At 33.1% G+C, this 21,328-nt stretch overlaps 4 protein-coding genes and 2 pseudogenes across 4 annotated transcripts; 2 read left to right on the plus strand and 4 right to left on the minus strand.

Moving 5' to 3' along the window:
* Window positions 1-1,250: 1,250 nt before the first annotated feature.
* On the plus strand, window positions 1,251-1,862 carry LOC129293228 (miraculin-like). The gene has a single exon (XM_054931106.1). It carries the CDS (start codon window positions 1,251-1,253, stop codon window positions 1,860-1,862), a length of 612 nt encoding a protein of 203 aa, XP_054787081.1.
* Window positions 1,863-3,958: 2,096 nt separating this feature from the next.
* On the plus strand, window positions 3,959-4,693 carry LOC129304837 (miraculin-like). The gene has a single exon (XM_054944661.1). The coding sequence runs from the start codon at window positions 3,995-3,997 to the stop codon at window positions 4,604-4,606; it is 612 nt and encodes a 203-aa protein (XP_054800636.1). The 5' UTR covers window positions 3,959-3,994; the 3' UTR covers window positions 4,607-4,693.
* Window positions 4,694-8,465: 3,772 nt separating this feature from the next.
* On the minus strand, window positions 8,466-9,115 carry LOC129293302 (miraculin-like; annotated as a pseudogene).
* Window positions 9,116-13,510: 4,395 nt separating this feature from the next.
* LOC129302776 (miraculin-like) lies at window positions 13,511-14,288 on the minus strand. The gene has a single exon (XM_054941685.1). It carries the CDS (start codon window positions 14,250-14,252, stop codon window positions 13,647-13,649), a length of 606 nt encoding a protein of 201 aa, XP_054797660.1. The 5' UTR covers window positions 14,253-14,288; the 3' UTR covers window positions 13,511-13,646.
* Window positions 14,289-17,497: 3,209 nt separating this feature from the next.
* Window positions 17,498-18,081, minus strand: LOC129305475 (miraculin-like; annotated as a pseudogene).
* A 2,453-nt stretch (window positions 18,082-20,534) lies between these two features.
* On the minus strand, window positions 20,535-21,328 carry LOC129291068 (miraculin-like). The gene has a single exon (XM_054928228.1). It carries the CDS (start codon window positions 21,289-21,291, stop codon window positions 20,686-20,688), a length of 606 nt encoding a protein of 201 aa, XP_054784203.1. The 5' UTR covers window positions 21,292-21,328; the 3' UTR covers window positions 20,535-20,685.

The raw sequence follows: 21,328 nt of genomic DNA on the forward strand, positions 1-21,328 counted from the left end.
TTTTTGACACTCAATATAATTTTATAACATGAAGTGGATTTGTTAAAACCATAACTTCACTTGTTATTTATTTTAATGTTAGTTATTAATTCAATAAAATAACTTATTACGGTACATTTTTTGCATAGTTGATATTATTTTATTGACTTGTTAAAATTGCAACTTGACTCATTATTTTAGTGTTATTACTTGTTAAATTACTCATATTAAAAAAAACTAATTGAAGGACATTTTGGCCATTTTCCTACAAAACATAATTTCAATTTAATCCCTTAGTTCTAGGTGTAATTTCATAATTGTTTGGGACTTATTTAAATAAAATCATATCTCTAGTCCTATAATGAAATTCTCCCTTTATATTAATACTTGAGACACAAATAATACGACATATATAGTATACATGCAACATGTGATAGTCATGGTACAACTATGGAATAAATTCTTGCTGGAATTATTGCAGATGCATAGATGGAATGAAGTTGCCTAAAGCCTGCAGGTCAAGACTTGGAAGCATCGTCTTATGTTCAGGAATATTTTGGGACAAGTTCTACTATTATATATTGATATCTTTTTTTTTTTTTTTTTGGGGTGGGGGGAGGCAACGTAACCAAGGATCAATGGATCATACACGGTTGACGTATGTCCCCAAATATGAGGTACCCGCAAGCTGCTAACTGAATTAGTCTGAGTCAGACTCAAGATACCGAATTGCAAGCAAAGAAAAGAGATCATACGCGGTTGGCTATGGCAAGCTTGCTCCTGTATTCTTCAAATTTATAACCATTCAGGACTATGGATATATACCTCATTTCATTGCCCTGGTCCAGTTCATCTTACAAAAGAAAGTCATGAAGCAGAGGTCGGCAGCAATAAATTAAATAATAGATTTTGCAAATTGCAATCTTCAAATATAATAATATGTATGTATATATATGTTAGTCAAAGACGGTGGGCGATCTCGCGAATTGAAAAAAAAAAAAAAAAAGATAGCGGCCAAGTAATTAGACCACATGACAAAGACAAATGCTTTTTAAAAAGACTTGATTCTGGAAGCAATCTTATACGGAGAACAAAGAGTTTATCCTTAAGCTCGAAATCCTTGACCATGAGTCCAAGTTTGGTCCACGGATTCCGCCCACACTACTGTGACTATAAATTCATGCTTACATTCTCCGATCATCTTCCATATCAGTAACCAGACAAAGAAGAAAGCTAGATATTTTGGAAGCATATTTCAAATATATCAAAGAATGAAGATCACATTGGCAGCGGCATTCATCCTTCTCTTAGCCTTTAGCACAAAGCCAATGCTCGGAGGATCAGCCGATGCAAAACCGGAGCCAGTTCTCTCCGGCAGCAAAATGCTCCGAGCAGGTCACAGTTACTACATAATTCCAGTTCCCCAGCCCCCAAGCGGCGGCCTTCAGCTTGCAAGCAGTAGAAGAAAGTGCCCACTTGACGTTATTACAGTGCAAGAAGATCCAAGCCTACCATCATCCTTCGTTCCCGTCAACTCCAAGGACGGTATGATTCGTGTCTCTACTGATCTCAACATCGTGTTCAATACTGACACAGACACAGGATGTCCTCAGTCCAACGTGTGGAAGGTCGATGACTACGATAATAGCACTGGACAGTGGTCCTTGACGACGGGCGGGGTTGTGGGGAATCCTGGACCACAAACAGTGAGGAATTGGTTCAAGATTGAGAAGTATGAAGATGGTTATAAGTTGTTGTACTGTCCAAGTGTGTGTAGGAACTGTAATAATGTTCCGTGCAAAGATATTGGGACGTATATTGATAGCTCTGGATACGAGCATCTTGTCCTGAGTGACATGCCCTACAAAATTCAATTCCTATGATGTGGTTAGAAGGACTTGATTCTACTTGCTTATAGCAGCTTTGAGTGATTTCCCTCACGAAGTTCAGTTTCAGTAATCAAGCCTGACGAAGGTCGTTTCATCAACAATAAGTTAATGAATAATGTAATTTGTTTGGCCTTAAAGGGACACTTTTTATTGCCGTTGCTTATAATAGCTATAGGTTCCCTAAGTTGGCAAGTAGGGTTGTATCTTGTCTTCAAGTAATAAAAAACAATAATATATAAATAAGCAAGTATTACCATAGTGTGCGCGTTCTCCCCCCCCGCCCTTTTCGTACTAAAATTTTTATATTTTATTTTTGGAAAATATAATAAGCATATAATACTAATCAACAACCAAAATTTTTGATATATTGTTAACCAAAATATTTAAATAACAAATTTACCAAGGAAACAAAAAAAAGGGAGATGAAGTTCATGTTGATAAATCTTATTTTACATCATAAACTGACTTGGGAAATGAATTACAGTTACAAAACATTCATATTTCTTCTTTTAATTTTTAATTTTTTTAAAAAAAATTATGAGCTCAGAGGGCTACCCATACCTATTTTTTAATGGCTTAATAAAGTTGTGCTTTGAAGCCTGATTACACTACAAATCATTGATTTTTCAAGCTTGAATCCGTCTCTTTTTTTTTTTTTTTTTCTAAAGAGATATAAGACCGGTAGTCATATATATAGCATCCGTCTCTTGCCATGCCTCCATTTAGGGAGATTTATGAGTTTTGCTGAGAATGCAATGACCAGTATTCCCTCTACTAACTTTTCTTTTAAAAATTTGATCCTTTTTAACCTCAAGCTATGTTATTGGACTAATTTAATAACCCAATATCAGCCAATATCAGCCAAAAATTTAATTTTCTGGAGCCATTGGCACCAACTGCCAGGTCGCTTCTTCTTGAAGAAGAATTTTCCTTTATTAGGCTCTATAATTACTGCCAAACGTGTCTTTATGCCAAGCTTTCAAAGTCTCACTGAGATTCTCTTTATAATGCCATGCACTTTCCTTAGGGGGAGCAGGAGCAGGCAGCAGCAGAGAACCTGCTCCCCTTTCCTGATATATACTGACATGGACTCATCAGAACCATGGGCCCACTATTGGGGTTCGTTGTGTATTGCTATTGACGGCCCATTATTAACATTGTGGATGTTTGACATTTCTTGTTCTTTCTTTGACCATAGGTTTAATGACAGCTATCTTGAAGGCCACCCCATCCTGTGCTTTAGCCAATGAAGACTCGCCGTTCTTTAAAAACAGATGGCGCTGAGTGTCTCCCCCTGGTCCATAGGTTTTGTTCCACTATGGCTAGCCAACAAAATCAAATATAGCACGTGCTTTCCCATGTTCTATCAAAGACTGTGGGCCTCTCACAAACTAACCATAGGTATTGGTCATTTGGGGTATGTGTTTGATAGGATCAGAATTCAATTTAGTAAGCGGCACAAATTCACCCACTTAACGAGTGTGTGTTTCATATGGTATTATAAAAATCATTGATTCAATTAAACAGTTATCGAAGATGTTAACACATGCAAAATACAAATTAAATCACAGCCATACATTTTTCCATGTCCCATATTTTAATTCATCAATTTATGTGTTTGTAGAGAAATTGTTGAAATTTATTCTCATAACATTGTCGTCTTTTAACTTACCATTTTGTTTATTTTCAGTAAACATGAATTTTCAAGTGTTACTAAAATTTGAGACACTTATAGAATCCAAATACATGTTTGAGGTAGCAAGTAAGAATTACTAAACTTTTTATTAAACTTGTTAAACACGAGTGCTGCGTTGTGTTGTATTGATTGGCAAGAGCCGGCTAGAGAGACTCACTATCACTATACAGTATAGCGCAAGAGAGGAAAAGCTTGAAAAGGCTTCAGAAGCAACTTGATATGAAAGTGAAACACAAAAGGCCTTTGTTGCATCTGCCAATCGTATAAGTCGGAATCATTGACTACGATTCAATGCATGCACAGGTCCGTGCGTGGATTCCGACCACACTTTATAGCTATAAATTCATGCTCACTTCTCTTCATCCACCATCAATAACCAAATTTCCCACCAAGCTAGCTTAGAAGAAGCATTATTCAAATCAGAGAATTCATGAAGATCACATTAGCAGCATTTGTCCTTCTAGTCGCCTTGAGCACAAGGCCCCTTCTTGGAGCAGCCGATGCAGCGCCGGATCAAGTCATCGATACCTCCGGCAAAAAGCTCCAAGCAGGCGTCCGTTACATCGTACTTCCAGCTCCTCAGCCCCCAGGCGGCGGCGGGCTCGCTCTAGCAAGCATTGGAGAAAAATGCCCACTTGACGTTGTGGCGGTGCTCGGCGATCCGGGCCTAGGCGTGTCATTTACACCTGTTAACTCCAAGAAAGGTCGCATTCGTGTGTCCACTGATCTGAACGTCATGTTCTCCGCCAACACAGATTGTCCTCAGTCCAACGTGTGGAAGCTTGACGATTACGATAATACCACTGGACAGTGGTTCGTGACAACAGGTGGGGTTGTGGGGAATCCTGGGAGGCAAACAGTGAGGGATTGGTTCAAGATTGAGAAGTATGAAGAAAGTTATAAGTTCGTTTACTGTCCAAGTGTCTGCACAAACTGTAAGGTTCTGTGCAAAGATATCGGAATCTATGCGAACAACCATGGAAATCGGCGTCTTGCCCTGAGCGATACGCCGTTCAAAGTTCAATTTCTATGTTGTCTTTAGAAGGTACGACAATATTCAATAAGAAAATAAGTTCAATAATAATGTAATTTGTCCTTTGAGGGACTCTATTGTTGCCGTTGTTCATAATAGTTTTAAGTTCCACAAGAGTACAATCGGGTTCTTATGTTGTCTGTAAGTATTTTTAATACTTGATCATTACTTCATCCGTTTCTATTTAAATCTAAATTTTGCACACCTACATTAAGAAATCTAATTAATATGCTAAAATTGAAGTGATCCTTAATTTTCTAATATATCCCTTTGCTTTAATTCAAATGGTAAGACAACTTCCAAATATGTTTTATGTGGGTTAATTTTTAATTTTTAAATTCTTTAAGAATAACGTGGTAAAAATTAAGATATATTGTTGTCCACTGAGTGTGATTTTACTGTAGTTCTGCTTGTTTCACGGGGGAAACCCATGCTGTCTCGTCGGATTCATTATCCACTTACGAATTATGATGAATCCAATTCGTAAGCTTTTTAATCAAATTCATAAGTCATATAAATGGAATCAATAATTATTATAAAGAGTGGAAATAGGTCAGGCTAGGTTTAAGCTTAATTAGGCTTGTTTAGGCCAAGCCAATTTTTTCACACACACACTAACTATATCTCATAAACATATCATTCATCATTTGATTTTTAATTAATATATTCTTTTTCTTATTTTAGTCATATTTTTAATCATATTAGACTTATATATTAATTTTAATGTTGTTACTTTATTGTTATATTATATTGTATTTGATAAATCTTTTTAATTATTATATATTATAATTGATAAATTAAGTTATATATTGTATACTATAATAGTCCTAAAGTATAATTGAGATATTTAAAACTAAAATGCAAACTTATTTAAAAAGTTTACTTTTAAATAAGCTTTCAGATCAGGTTAAATTTTAGATAAGCTCATCAAGTAAGTTGTATTACACAGGCTTAGGCCTAAGCTATATTTAGCCAAAGTCTAACACAGTCTAGCCTATTTTCACTCCTAATTATCATTACTGCCAAGTTCAGCCGTCAATTTCAGGTTATATTATATCGGATTAACGGGTTTTATTAAATAAACTTATAATTCGAAAGAAAGATTGCAACTGTTACTCACAGGTCAACCGTTAATTTCATTGTATGGTCCCACGTTGCATTTTTCTCTCTTTTTAATACTTTTTAGTTAAGTTAAAATAATACCGCAAAACCGCATTTCTCCTATTAATTGGACCTCGTTGTCCCCTCACACCCCTCCACATCAACAACAAAATATCTCAAACAATGAGTAATATTCCAATTCTACGTACCTCTCTTGTTCTTCTCTCTTCTCCTTTCCTTCCCCACGAAACCACAGTCCTTGAGACCTGCGAGTCCTGATGAACCGGAGCCATTTCTCGATTCGGGCGGAAAAAAATCTCCGATCAGGTCGGAGTTACCACATAATTCAAGTTCCCGCTCCCCCAGGCGGTGTGTTTGAGCTTGCAAGAGTCAGAAGTGTCCACTTGACGTAATTACAGTGCAAGAGGATCCCAAGCCTACCATTATCGTTCATCCCCATTATCCCCAAGAAAGGTATGATTCATGTCTTTATTGATCTCAACATCGTGTTCAATACTGACACAGACACTGGACGTCCTCATCAACCCAACGTGTGGAAGCTTGGCGACTACGATAATAGCGCTGGACAGTGATTCGTGACGACCAGTGGGGCTGTGGGGAATCCTGGACCACAAACAGTGAGAAATTGGTTCAAGATTGAGATATATGAAGATGGTTATAAGTTGGTGCAGTGTCCAAGTATGTGCATTCAGTGCAAAGATATTAGGACATACATTGATAGCAGTGGACACGAGCATCTTGCACTGAGTAATGTGCCATACAAAATTCAATTTCTATGTAATGCTTAGAAGGACATTATTCTGTCTACTTTGCTTATACCCATAAGTTCCCTAAGTGCTGTGATTTGTCCTTAATTAGAGGGACACTTTATATATGTATATATTTCTATTGCTTATGATATATTTTCTTTATTTTTATTTATAGAAGAAACTATTACTTTTAGTTTTTTTTATATAAGCAAAATTACATTTTTTAATAAACATTTATTGCAAACTTCTAAATTATTCCTCATAATTTTATCATTCAAAACCATAAGAAACAATTAATGAAAACTTGATTAACACAATTAATAAAGGATATTGTAATTCAATTCTTTTATTTTCAAACACAATTAATATAGTTAATTGATTTTCTTAAATTGTTTGATATAGGTTTTTCTCCTACAAATAAAAATGGAGGGAGTAATTATATAGGTTCCCCAAGCCTGTCTTTGGTGCTCATCAATTGTTGTGCACTGTTTCATCATCTAGAAAAAAATTTGGGCCATCCATTTTTAATTTATATTTATTAAGACAAAAATTTAAATTTTTTTATAAATATGTTCATCATTAATTTGGACAGTATTAATCTAAGTTGGGTGATCCAATTTAATATTATAATTTTATAAATTTGCTGTTTGAATGTACTCTGGATGGTTCATATTTAATATTAAATTTTTATTTATAAGGTCCAAATTTAAAGTTTTTATTTTTTATTTTAACATTGTATTTATTAAAATAAAAATATAAAAAAATTTAATATTGAATATATTGTTATTGTTTAGAATACATTAAGATAGTCAATTTATAAAAATTATAATATTAAATTTGATCATCTAGATTAAATCAGAAATGTCCAGATTGATGCTGAATATACTTGTAAAAAATTTATAAATATTTATTTTAATAAATATAAAATTAAAATTGAAAAAAAAAAAATCTGTGTCATCCGAATTTAATTTGGATGGCCCAAGTTTTTTCGGATGTTGAAACGGTTGCTGCACTGAAGGCGGATCCGTTGGCAAATAGGGTTACAACTTGTCTTAAAATAAAATAATAAATAAATAAGCAAGTGTTGATGCATGCCCCCACAGTGCGTGTCCTTTTTTATTTTCTTACTTTAATTTTTATATTTTACTTTGAGAAAATATAATAACATGTATGATACTTTTTATTTCTGAGACTTATAATAATTATATCTTATCATAAACTACAAAAATAATTTTTGAATTAAAATTATAAAAATAATACTCCTTATTCTACTTAAAAATAAGTCATATATTGTCATCCATATCAAACTAAATCAACCGCTATCCATATAATCTAATAAGGAAGTCAATTTTATACTCTTTTGCACTGAACATGCATGAATGGCCTGAGTTCATGACCGAAACTAAATTAATTGTTTCTAAATTAATGTCTGTAATTGAGCTGAGAGCTGGCTTTTGCTAACTCACTAAATAAAAAAGCATATCATTAGTACTCTTTTGTGAGCTACACTTTGAGAAACCACAGCGTAAAAAGAACTGAAAATAATGCTCATATATATGTCTCCACAAGAAAAACACACCATCAGGTTGGAATTATTTAAAAAAAAACACACACACACACGCACACACGCACACGCACACACATAAGAGTAAAACAAAAACAAAAGAAACAAAACCTGCTGATATATATGTGTGTGAGTGCAAGAGAGAAACCAGGAAATGAGACATCAGGAGACAAATCAGGTTCAAAGATGTCCTGAGAGAGATATATAAATTGAGGTTTTGATCAAAACAAAGAATATATGGGCCATTGGCGTTGAAGTCATTTATTCCATTCATCAGAGAAAATAATCATCTCTTTCAAAATAATCATGAGAGTGCAGTACTCAAATATATATAATTGAAGATACGTCAAACAGAAAATACTTGCTCATTTATTTATTGTCTCATAATTTGTTGAGCACATATGCAAGGAACTCAGCTTAAGGACAAATTACATTATTCATAAATCGTTGTAATGTCGTTGAAGATATGTTTAGGCTTTCTAAACTGAACTTTGTAGGGCTCATCGCTCAGAGCAAGACGCTGGTTTCCATCTGAATCAACGTAAATGCCAATATTTTTGCACTCAACTTTACAGTAGCTGCACACAGTTGGACAGTAAACCAACTTATAACTTTCCTCGTACTTCTCGATCTTAAACCAATCGCTCACTGCTTGTGGTCCAGGACTCCCCACAACTCCACCGGTTGTCACGAACCACTGTCCCGTGGAATCATCGTAGTCGTCGAGCTTCCATACGTTGGACTTATCACAATCTGTGCTGGCAGAGAACACGACGTTCAGATCCGTAGAGACACGAATCACTCCTTTCTTAGCGTTGAGCCGTTGACCGGAGTAAACGACAATGGCAGGCCGGGATATGCCTGCACCGCCACAACATCCATTGGGCACGTTTTTCCTATGCTTGCAAGAGCAAGCCCACCGCCGTTTGGGTTAGGAGCTGGAATCACTTAGTAATTGGCACCAGCTCGGAGTATTTTGCCGGAAGTATCGATCACTTGCTCTGGTGCCGGACCGGCTGCTCCGAGTAGAGGGTTTGTGCTCAGGGCGAAGAGAAGGGCGAATGCTCCTAATGTGAGCTTCATTCTTTGATTTGAATGCTTCCAGACTAGCTTTGTAAGTCAAGTTTTGTTAGTGATGAGAGATGAAGAGAGTTGAGCATGAATTTATCGCTGAAGCGTGGTCGGAATCCATGGACTTAAACATGCAATGACGGTCAAGGATTACGACTTAGTAATAGTGGGTCTCACTCTCACCGCGTCCTGCCTAACAATAAACCATACGGGATTTCATTTGTATTTACAAGACCTCTTTATTTAGCATAATGAAATAAAATATGCTTTAATTTGTATTCTCCTCTTTGACCAAATAGTTACTCCCTGGTCCTATTTAGAATAGGGAGTGATTATTATTTTTTTGTCTTAGAACACCTCAATTATTATTATATCTATTTTTATTCATTTATCTTTATTAAATGTTGGAAAGATTGTTAAATGCTGGAATATTTGATTTTAAAGTATACTTTGATATTTAATAGGGGTAAAATTAAAAAAAGAGTCATTAAATTTTTAATAAATTAAACTTAACAAAATTTAAATTTTTCTTTGATTATAGTGAAAATAGTGGAAGTGACTAATAAATATGATCAAGTAATTTATCTACATAGACTATATTTTATTAAAAGAAAACTTAATGGCTACTTAACATTCCCTGGCTGACCAAAACTATTGTTTTGTATTTGCGAGAAGCACGCAGGCTTTGATATATTATGGGTAAACATATTCAATTTTTATTTTATTCGCTCACTAGAAAAGGTAAAGACAAAATTAGAAAATTACAATAATTTTTTTTGAAATTTTTGTAATTTACTCTGAACATTTCTAATCTAAAGCTATTAATTTTTATTTTTATTTTTATTTTATATTTATCAAAATAAAAATATATGACTAATATGAACCATTTAGATTGTTCAAATATAATATTAAAAATTTTATAATTTTTATAACTTGATATCTAGATTTACTTTGGATATGGTATAGATTTAAAATCAAATTTTTTATAAATTTTATTTCTGTAAATTCAATGTTAAAAATAAAAATAATCTCTTATTTGACACTTCTCAAAATTTTTTCAAAAATATTATAAATTAAAAGTTTTAAATCTGAACGAGTAAACCATCCAAAGTAAATTCTCATAATCAATTTATAAAAATTATTAAAAAATTTAATGTTAAATTTGGACCATCCAAGTTAAATATAGCCTGTTCAAATTGGTGATGAACTTATTTATTCAAAATTTATAAATTTTAATTATGATAAAAAATTTTAAATTTAAATCATTTAAATTAAATTAGAACAGTCCAAATCTCATAAAATGTCATGAGCACCGAATGCGTTCCCCCATAATGGGTGTCATTTTTTCTTTTCTTCAATTTTAATGTTCTGTTTTCAAAAAATGTAATACACATAATATATATATATATATATATTACTTAGACTCATTATAACACCAAATATTACAACTCAAAACCTTGGACAAATACCATGGTAATAAATATATAGTTAAACCCATAGGAATAGTTACCATAGTAAACCGATATTTGAATTTATTTGAAAAATAACTATAATAGAAAAGAGTTAAACTTCATTTTAAAGGGCTACGATGATTATAAAAGTTTTGCCTATTTAAAAAAATACTTGAAAACTAACCTTACAAAAAGATTAAACTATAGTATAAAAAGTTATTAAGGTTATAAAAGTTTCACCATACAATTTTAAATCAAAAATAAGAACAACTCCTATCATGATAGTAAAAAAATCTATTAATAATAGATAAAACTGAACTGAATAAATATTCCAACCTATGACGTAAATTAAGGGGGGAAAAACCCTAAACATGCGTGGCATAACAAAACAACTACCCCAAATAAATCAGTTATGCAAGTTCCATGTCCTCAAGTCTCAACTAAGAGGACTCTCATATCAATAATAATAAATTAATATTGAATACTAACAAGTAAAAAACAAATAAACAATAATTAATCCCAATAATAATTTGAGTTCTAAATTGGCCAAAGACATTATTCTCATGCTACGCCTCAAGCTTCCTGATGTTTCCCTTTTATTTCACTCAGCTTACCTAAAATGTTTGTAATCACATAATGAAAGCCAAAAGCCCCAATAATAAAAAAATGCGTACAGAGTATAATAGAAAGGTAAAATCTAAGTCAGTTGAGCGGATACAATAATTCAACATATATATGTATATATATAATATGAAGTCGTGTATACGAGCAATCCCATCTTGAACTCATCCATATTACTTCTCCAATTGAACCTGTGAGCTACCACAATTAGTCGGATCTATCCACGTAACTGGATTTCACCAAACTCATCCATAACAGTAGCCCACCAAATTAATGAATATGTAGTCCTCTCTCCCCTCTCCATCCCTATATATAAGATATTTTTAAAAAATTTATTTCATCCATAAATATTAATACAATTTATGAAAATAGTGACTTGTGTTATTAATTTCAATATGAGATATATTTATACAAGAGAAAAAGATCTATCAAAGAATAAAATAAAAATTTATTGAAGAATAAAATAATAATAGAAAATAAAATAGTTATAACCACCCTAACTATAATTATACAGAATAATATATATTATCAAAAATCTAATATTGCCCTATGTTACCTACCATAAGCTAAAAATATATGTCTCATATGCTCAACTTAGACAGGAGATTATTGAAGGGACTAATTCCAATAGACTTGGTGTAAATATCAACAATTTAATTCTGAATATACTTGGGAAGCAAATAGATGATGCTAGCTTGAAACTTATCACGAACAAGATGACAATCCAGCTCAATATGCTTAGTGCACTCATGAAAAGTAGGATTAGAGGCAATATGAAAAGCAAGCTGATTATCACAAAAGGCCAGTATTGCAAGAGAAAGATGAGAGATTTAAAGGTCTTGCAACAAAAATAGCAACCATTGTAATTGACAAGTTATAGAACTAAGAGCTTGATATTCAACCTCAAAAGAGGAACGAAAAATAGTGGATTGTTTCTTCGAGCGCCAATGAACTAAGGCCTCGTTTGGTATGATAGAAGAGTTTTTGATAGAATTGAAATCAGAATTGGAATTGGAATCGAAATCGGAATCGAAATTGAATTGAGTTTTAAAAGTGTATTTGGTATGAAGATGGAATCATGATATAATTTTAATAAGTATATGTATTTAAAATATAAAAAATCAAAATACCCTTTATTTTATTTTTTTAATGAAAAACTTAACAATAAAAAAATAAAGAATGTACTTTTAAAGCTCAAGATACCTTTTATTTTATTTTTTTAATGACACATAAGCCAATTCCATGTTGAGTTGGTGGATTCCATGGTCTCTACAATAGAATTGGATTCCATCAATTTTGATGGAATCAGATTCCTTCGAGAAAGCAATTCTGATATACCAAACAAGCCAACTGAAGAATTCCATGTCCAATTCCATTTTCCTTTTCACAATTCTGATGTACCAAACATGGCCTAAGAATGAAATAATGAGTGGCATTGAGAATTAAGAAATAGTGAAGGTAAAAACTAAGTTTAGAAATAGAAATCAAATGATAGTCAATCTGAGGAATAAACAAAACATTAATAAGATAAAAATCAGAGGAAAGATAAATGGTTTTAGAATGATGAGCCTAAATAATAAAATCATCAAGTTACTGAACAAAAATAGGATAAATAGAAACTAACTTGAAGAAACAATCAATAGAAGAACATATATGATAAGTTGCGCCATCATCAATAATCTATGAAGATGAAAGGCATTTAGAGAAAAGTAAGTGAGATATACCTGATGTTAAAGATGCATTGAGAGAAGTAATGAAAGGAGAAGTAGTCACAAGATTAACTTGTGCCAAAGGAGTTGATGGAGTAGTAGGTGCAGGGGTTTGCACAAGAGCAAGAAGCCTATTGTATTAATCTTGAGTGAACAACAAAGAGGCAAAAGAAGATGAAGATTGAGCAGTTCTATCAACAAGTACAAAAGCATCCAGAGTACTCATAATGGTGGAAGGTAGAATGATGGGTTCGGGTGCCATGAGGTTTCAAAAGCACCAAATAAAGCAAAAAGGAAAAATAATGAAAAAGAAATATCACTGGCTCTAGTATCATAATACAATTTGTGAAAATAATAATTTATTTTATTAATTTCAATATGAGATATATTTATACAAAAAAAAAATCTATCAAAAAATAAAATAAAAATTTATCAAAGAATAAAATAATGACAGAAAATAAAATAGTTATAACCATCCCAACTATAATTATATAGAATAATATATATTATCAAAAATATAATATTGCCCTATGTTAAATATAAGGAGTGTCAATTATATTTTTGAATAATTTTATGAGATTTGATTAAAAATACTTTATATATATAAACGTTTATTATCATTTATTTATTGTCTCATAATTAGTGGAGTACATATGCCACGAACTCTACTTAGGGAATAAGCAAGGAGAATAATTAATGTCCCTGTAAGGACAAATTACATTACATTATTCATAAAACGTTGTAGTGTCATTGAAAAGATGTTTAGGCTTTCCGGAACTGAACTTTGTATGGCTCACCGCTCAGAGCAAGACGCTGGTTTTCATCTGAATCAGCGTAAATGCCAATATCTTTGCACTGAACGTTACAGTAGCTGCACACACTTGGACAGTAAACCAACTTATAACTTTCCTCGTACTTCTCAATCTTAAACCAATTGCTCACTGTTTGTGGTCCAGGATTCCCCACAGCCCCACCGGTTGTCACGAACCACTGTCCCGTGGTATCATCGTAGTCGTCCAGCTTCCATACGTTGGACTGATCACAATCTGTGCTGGCAGAGAACACGACGTTCAGGTCAGTAGAGACACGAATCACTCCTTTCTTGGCGTTGACCGGAGTAAACGACAATGGCAGGCCGCGATATCCCTGCACCGCCACAACATCCATTGGGCACGTTTTTCCTATGCTTGCAAGAGCAAGCCCACCGCCGTTTGGGTTAGGAACTGGAATCACGTAGTAATTGGCGCCTGCTCGGAGAATTTTGCCGGAAGTATCGACCACTTGCTCTGGTGCTGGACCGGCTGTACCGAGTAGAGGGTTTGTTGTCAGGGCGAAGAGAAGGGCAAATGCTACTAATGTGATCTTCATTGCTTGATTTGAATGCTTCCAAACTAGCTTTGTGAGTCAAGTTTGGTTAGTGATGAGAGATGAAGAGAATGGAGCATGAATTTATAGTAGAAGCGTGGTCGGAATCCATGGACTTATACATGCAATGACAGTCAAGGATTTCGACTTATACCATTTGTAGATGGATACACTTTGTCTTCTTTTTCATGCCAAGTTGCTTCTCAAGCACTTTCAAGCATTAATTCCTCTCTCCCTCTTTATTTAGTGACGGTGAGTCTCACGTCTCAGTTCCGGCCTAACAATACCATACAGTATACTTTATGTTTAATTACAAGAGCTCTTTGATTAGCATAATGCAATAAAATATATATAAAAAACTTTCTAGTTTTGATATTCGCATTCTAATTTTGAATGAGAAAGAATATAATAATAAATCAACTGGCTTTGGTCCTAATGAAAGGAACTATAGTCGCTTAAATACAAGATTTGAAATTTAAGTATGTGTGAATATAGAAAACGTCTTTGGAAGTAAATCTACAGCCGCCAATAATACTTGAATCCTATACAATTAGATAGTTTTATTACTAAAAAAATAACACAGCAATGATTAACTGCTTCATACTAATATATTAGATAATTAATCTACACAGAGACTACATTTCATTAAAATAAAATTTATTGGCTACCTAACTTTCCCTAACAGACCAATTCCTTTGCTTTATATTTGCGAGAAGCCCGCAGGCTTTGATAAATTATGGGTAAACATGTTATATTTTTATTTTGTTCGCTTTCTAGAAAAGGATAAAGACGAGGAACCATTGTAAAGTAATGAAGACTCGATTTTGAATTTCGGGGAGCTTTCATTTTTTTCCCCCCAAAAAAGAAGAGAGGTTGATTTGCAGCTCTGGGACGATGCTTTTGAAAAGATGGTGTTAGAAATTTTGTCAATTAATAATCTTGATTATATATGTAAGTAATGCGATATTAATCCGTGATAACATTTTAATTGATAAACTTCAAAAATAATTTTCTTAGCTAGCATAAGTATCATTTTATGTTTTAGATTGATTATATGAATGATAATAACCACCTACTATACTCCTCTAGTCCTACTTATAAGGTAGAGAGAAAAAATTAGTTTTAATTCTATTTATATGATACTTTACTATTTTCTATATTTATATTTACCATTATGTCCTTATTAAATATTAGAAAAATTATGAAAAATAATTCTCTTTCATTTTTTTGGGGGTAGAAGTGAAAATTCATTAAATTTTAAGATAGAGTTAATGAAATTTAAGATTTTTCTTAATTTTAATGAAACATGTTGTGAATGACTCATTACAAGGACTAGAGGGAGTATATATTTTGCAAATTGCAAGCATTGTCTACTATACTGTGCAAAATTGCAAAGCGTCTTCTTTTTATTTTTATCTTTTTTTTCTTCCAAAAGGGTCCCATCGAAATTGAAAATTTAATCTTTCAGTTTAGAAATGAGTATCAGTATCAATTAGCCTGAAAAACCAACCTCTTTTTAATTTTACACGTAGTGTCTGTCTATACTTTCTCTCTTTAAGGTGGGACGTACTTGACCGACTTCAGCAGCAAACGTAGTGATATTTGATACATAGATATGGTTCATTTAGCAATCTTTCGAGAATAAATTATGGTAATTGTTAGTAAAAAAAATTATGGTAATTATATATATACATTCTAATATATGAGTCTCGTATATACGGAGCAAAAATTCTAACCGCAAATGAATAGTGTGGTCTTATTAGAGTTTTATAGTTTATAATGGTATAGTTTCTTTATCATAAATTTAACAATAATTATAATATTGTAGATATGATCTGAATAACTTTCTAGCATTTTCTTCGTTCTATAATAGGATTAGAAAAAAAATATCAAATTATATATGTTTATTTATATTTTAAATGAGTCTAATTTTCTTTCATTCATTTGTTTCCATTCAAACAAAATACTTCAGTACGAACTCAAACTAAACATGATGATTGGGAAAAGTTATAATTATCAGACAATCAAACATATTTCTTCTTCGTTCTTGACGGATTTGTAATGATCCGTTTCACTATTTGAACATTAATATCATTCATCAAGAAATTTTGTAAATGGTGAGCTGCAACTTTTTAAGAGAACCCCTGCTGGCGGAAAACAGCCGTTTCTAAGCCTATGGGCTTTAAAAAAAAAAAAAAAGGCCCATAGGCTCATAACGAACAGAGCAAAAGGTATATAAGATTTCATTAACACATTAGATAGGAATCCAGAATATATGATAAAAAAACCAAACAGACACAAGATAGAATTGAATATTTGAGATATGATCGCATTCACTAAGCCACGTTGAGCTAGTCAACTTAGTCTTCCTTCCTATATCATTTTAGAAATATGCGACTACGGATATTCTACTTAAAAATAAGTCAAACAATTATTTTCATCCATGCCCGACTAAAACCACCTCTATCCATAAAATCAAGTAAGGATGTAAATTTTATGCTCTTTTTTCGCTGAACATGCAAGAGTGGTATGAGTTCATGACAGACACTAAATTTATTGTTTCTGAATTGATGTCTGTAATTGAGCTGAGAGGTTTTTACTAACTCATTTAGTCTTTTGTGAGCTACTAGTACATTTTGAGAAACCAAAGCCTAAAAAGAACTGGAAAAAAGAAAAACGCTCATATATCTCCACAAAAGTATAGCGTTTATATTAATGCAGAATGATGCTATCCTAGCAAAAATCAATTTTGTGCAAATGTGTTGGATTTAGTTTTTTTGGGACTCCCTCCCGCACTCGTCGATCACATCAGGTTGGATTTAAACACACACACACACACACACACACACACACACACACACACACACACACACACACACACAAGTAAAGAAACAAAAGAAACAAAACCTGCTGACATTTGTGCATGTGAGTGCAAGAGAGAAAGCCGGAAAAAGGAGACAAATGAGGTTCTATGATGTCCTGAGAGAGATACATATGGAGGTTTTGATCAAAACAAAGGAAATCTTTCATAAAAAACCATGAGAGTGCAGTACTCAAATATATATAATTGAAGACACGTGAAACGGAAAATACTTGCTCATCTATTTATTGTCTCATAATTAGTTGACAACAGTACATATGCCAAGGAACCCTACTTAGGGAACCTTTAGATAGAAAATAAGCAAGGAGAATAATGTCCCTTAAGGAAAAATTATTCATAAAACGCTGTAGTGTCATTGAAAAGATGTTTAGGCTTTCCGGAACTGAACTTTGTATGGCTCACCGCTCAGAGCAAGACGCTGGTTTTCATCTGAATCAACGTAAATGCCAATATCTTTGCACTGAACGTTACAGTAGCTGCACACACTTGGACAGTAAACCAACTTATAACTTTCCTCGTACTTCTCAATCTTAAACCAATTGCTCACTGTTTGTGGTCCAGGATTCCCCACAGCCCCACCGGTTGTCACGAACCACTGTCCCGTGGTATCATCGTAGTCGTCCAGCTTCCATACGTTGGACTGATCACAATCTGTGCTGGCAGAGAACACGACGTTCAGGTCAGTAGAGACACGAATCACTCCTTTCTTGGCGTTGACCGGAGTAAACGACAATGGCAGGCCGCGATATCCCTGCACCGCCACAACATCCATTGGGCACTCCTCTCCGATGCTTTTGGGTTAGGAGCTGGAATCACGTAGTAATAGGCACCAGCTCGGAGTATTTTGCCGAAAGTATCGACCACTTGCTCCGGTGCCGGACCGGCTGCTCCGAGCAGAGGCTTTGTGCTCAGGGCGAAGAGAAGGGTAAATGCTACTAATGTGAGCTTCATTCTTTGATTTGAGTGCTTCCAAAATAGCTGGATTTGTGTCAAGTTGGGTTAGTGATGAGAGAAGACGAGAATTGAGCATGAATTTATAGTAGAATCGCGATCGGAATCCATGGACTTATACATGCAATGACGGTCAAGGATTTCGACTAAGTGATGGTGAGTCTACTCCCACCGCTTCCTGCCGAACAACAGGATTTCATTTGTATTTACAAGACCTCTTTATTTAGCATAATGAAATAAAATAAGCTTTAAATTGCGCTTTAATTTCTACTTTGAGATGAGAAATACTGCCTGATAAAAAAATAAAAAAAGGAAATAATGCAACAACGACTAACTGTTAATAATAATGTAATAGGTACTCCCCAATCCTATTTATAGTGAGAGGGCATTTTTTTAATCATGTTTATATAGGATATCTCAATAATTTTTGTGTCCATTTTTACTTTTTTGTCCTTATGAAATGTATGGAAGATTATTAAATATTGAAATGTTTAATTTTAAAATATGTATATTTAATAAGAGTCAGCTAAAGTTAAAAACTTGTCAAATTTTTAGAAGGAATTAATAAAATTTAAAATTTTTCTTGATTCTAGTAAAAATGTTGAAAGTAATTGATAAATAAGACCAAATGAATTAATTTACCTACAAATAGATTATATTTTATTTAAAGAAAACTTATTGGCAACCTAACTTTCCCATTGACTGACCAAAACCTTTGTTTTATATATGCGAGAAGCCCGTAGGCTTTGATATATTATGTGTAAACATATTAAATTTTTATTTTATTGGCTTCCTAGAAAAGTGCAAAGAGAAAATTAGTAAATTTCAAAAATTTTCTTAATTTTTATAATTTACTCTGAATCCTTCTGATTTAAATTTTTAATTTTAATTTTATATTTATCAGAATGTATAAAATTTTGTTTGGATTGTTCAAGTTTAAGAGTAAAATTTTTATAATTTTTATTAATTGATATCCAGATTTACTTCGTGCAGTCTAGATTTAATATTAAATTTTTTTATAACTTTTACAAATTTTTATCTTGATAGATACAATATTAAAAATAAATTTAATCTCTTAATTGAAAATTCTAAAAAAATTACAAATTAAAAGTTTTATATTTGAACCATCCAAAGTAAGTTTGCAAAGTCAATTTATAAAAATTATTAAAAAATTTAATATTAAATTTAGACCATCTAAGTTAAATGTAAACAGTTCAAATTGCTGATGAACTTATTTATTTAAATTTTATAAATTTTTATTATGATAAATATAAAATAAAAATGAAAAGTCTTAAATCTAAATCATTTATATTAAATCTAGTTGGTCAATATCTCATCAGAGGTAGGGAGCGCCAAATGCAGTCTCCCCATAGTGTGTGTCTTTTTCTCTTTTATTACTTCAATTTTAATATTTTATTTTCAAAAAATATAATACACATAATATTTTCTTATCTTAGACTTATTATAACACCTAATCTTACAATTCAAAATTAACCTTAGACAAATACCATGGTAATAAAGAATTAAACCTACAAAAATGATTGCTATAGTATAAAAATTCACGTCCAGTGTTTCAATTTATTTAAAAAGTAATCATGGAAAAAAAAGAGTTAAACTACATTTTAGAAAGCTACCACGATAATAGAAGTTTGGCCTATTAAACAAATACTTTAAAACTAAGATTAGAAAAAGATCAAACTAGTGTAAAAGGCTTCCAAAGTTATAAAAATTTCAACATACAATTTAAATCGAGAACAATTCCTACTATGATAGAAAAATATATATAATGGTAAACAAAAATGATCCTGAATAAATATTCTGACTTGAGATTTAAATTTAAAAAAAAAAAACCGTAGACATGCGTGGCATAATTCAATTCAATTCTTCAAATTTTTTCTCTCAATAAATCTCATAACAAAACAACCGCTCCAATTAAATCAGTCATGCATATTTTATGACCTCAAGACTCAAGTAACAATACCATCATCAGTAATGACATTAAATATTAACAAGTAAAAAAAATAATAAACAATTAATCCCAATAACAAATTATGAATCCTAAATTGGCAAATGGCATAATTCTTTCAAACTAAAATAAAATGTGCTAGGGGCTTTGCACATGCTAAGCCTCAAACTTTCGAATGCTTTCTTTGTTTCTTTTTCTTTTTCTTTTTCTTTTTGACTAGACTCATTGAAATGTTATTCCATCATCATATATAAAAATGTGAAGTTGTGTATACGTGTAATTCCGTAATCAACTCCTCCATATTACTCTTCCAACTAAACTCGGGGACTACTGCCCTTAACCAGATCCATCTATATATGTAAGTGGACTTCACCAAATCATTGATGGCAAGCTATAGACCGGCCAAATTAATGTGCGTGCAGTACTTAAAAAAAAAAAAAAAAACACACACACACACACACACACACAATTGAAGACACCTGAAACAAGAGAAAATACTAGCTCATTTGTTTATTGTCTCATAATTAGTGGAGTACATATGCAAGGAACTCTACTTAGGGAATAAGCAAGGAGAACAATGTCCCACTAAGGACAAATTACATTATTCATAAAACGGTTTAGTGTCGTTGAAAAGATGTTTAGGCTTTCTGGAACTGAACTTTGTATGGCTCATCGCTCAGAGCAAGACGCTGGTTTCCATCTGAATCGACGTAAATGCCAATATCTTTGCATTGAACGTTACAGTAGCTGCACACAGTAGGACAGTACACCAACTTATAACTTTCCTCGTACTTCTCAATCTTAAACCAATCGCTCATTGTTTGTGGTCCAGGATTCCCCATAACCCCACCGGTTGTCACGAACCACTGTCCAGTGGTATCATCGTAGTCGTCGAGCTTCCAGACGTCGGACTGAGGACAACTTGTGCCGGCTAAGAACATGACGTTCAGATCAGTAGAGACACGAATGACACCTTTCTTGGTGTTGAACGGAGTAAACGACAATCGCAGGCCTGGATATCCCTGCACCGCCACAACGTCGAGTGGACACGCTTCTCCTATGCTTGCGAGAGCAAGGCCCCCGCCGTTTGGATTAGGAGATGGAATTACGTAGTAATAGGCACCTGCTCGGAGAATTTTGCCGGAAGTATCAACGACTTGCTCCGGTGCCGGACCGGCTGCTCCAAGTAGAGGGTTTGTGCTCTGGGCGAAGAGAAGGGCAAATGCTACTAATGTGATCTTCATTGTTTGATTTGAATGCTTCCAAAATATAGCTTTGTAT

The sequence above is a fragment of the Prosopis cineraria genome, unplaced genomic scaffold, assembly GCF_029017545.1.
Source record: "Prosopis cineraria cultivar Desert tree isolate PC_DT_omini unplaced genomic scaffold, ASM2901754v1 PC1, whole genome shotgun sequence".
NCBI classification, from domain to species: domain Eukaryota; kingdom Viridiplantae; phylum Streptophyta; class Magnoliopsida; order Fabales; family Fabaceae; genus Prosopis; species Prosopis cineraria.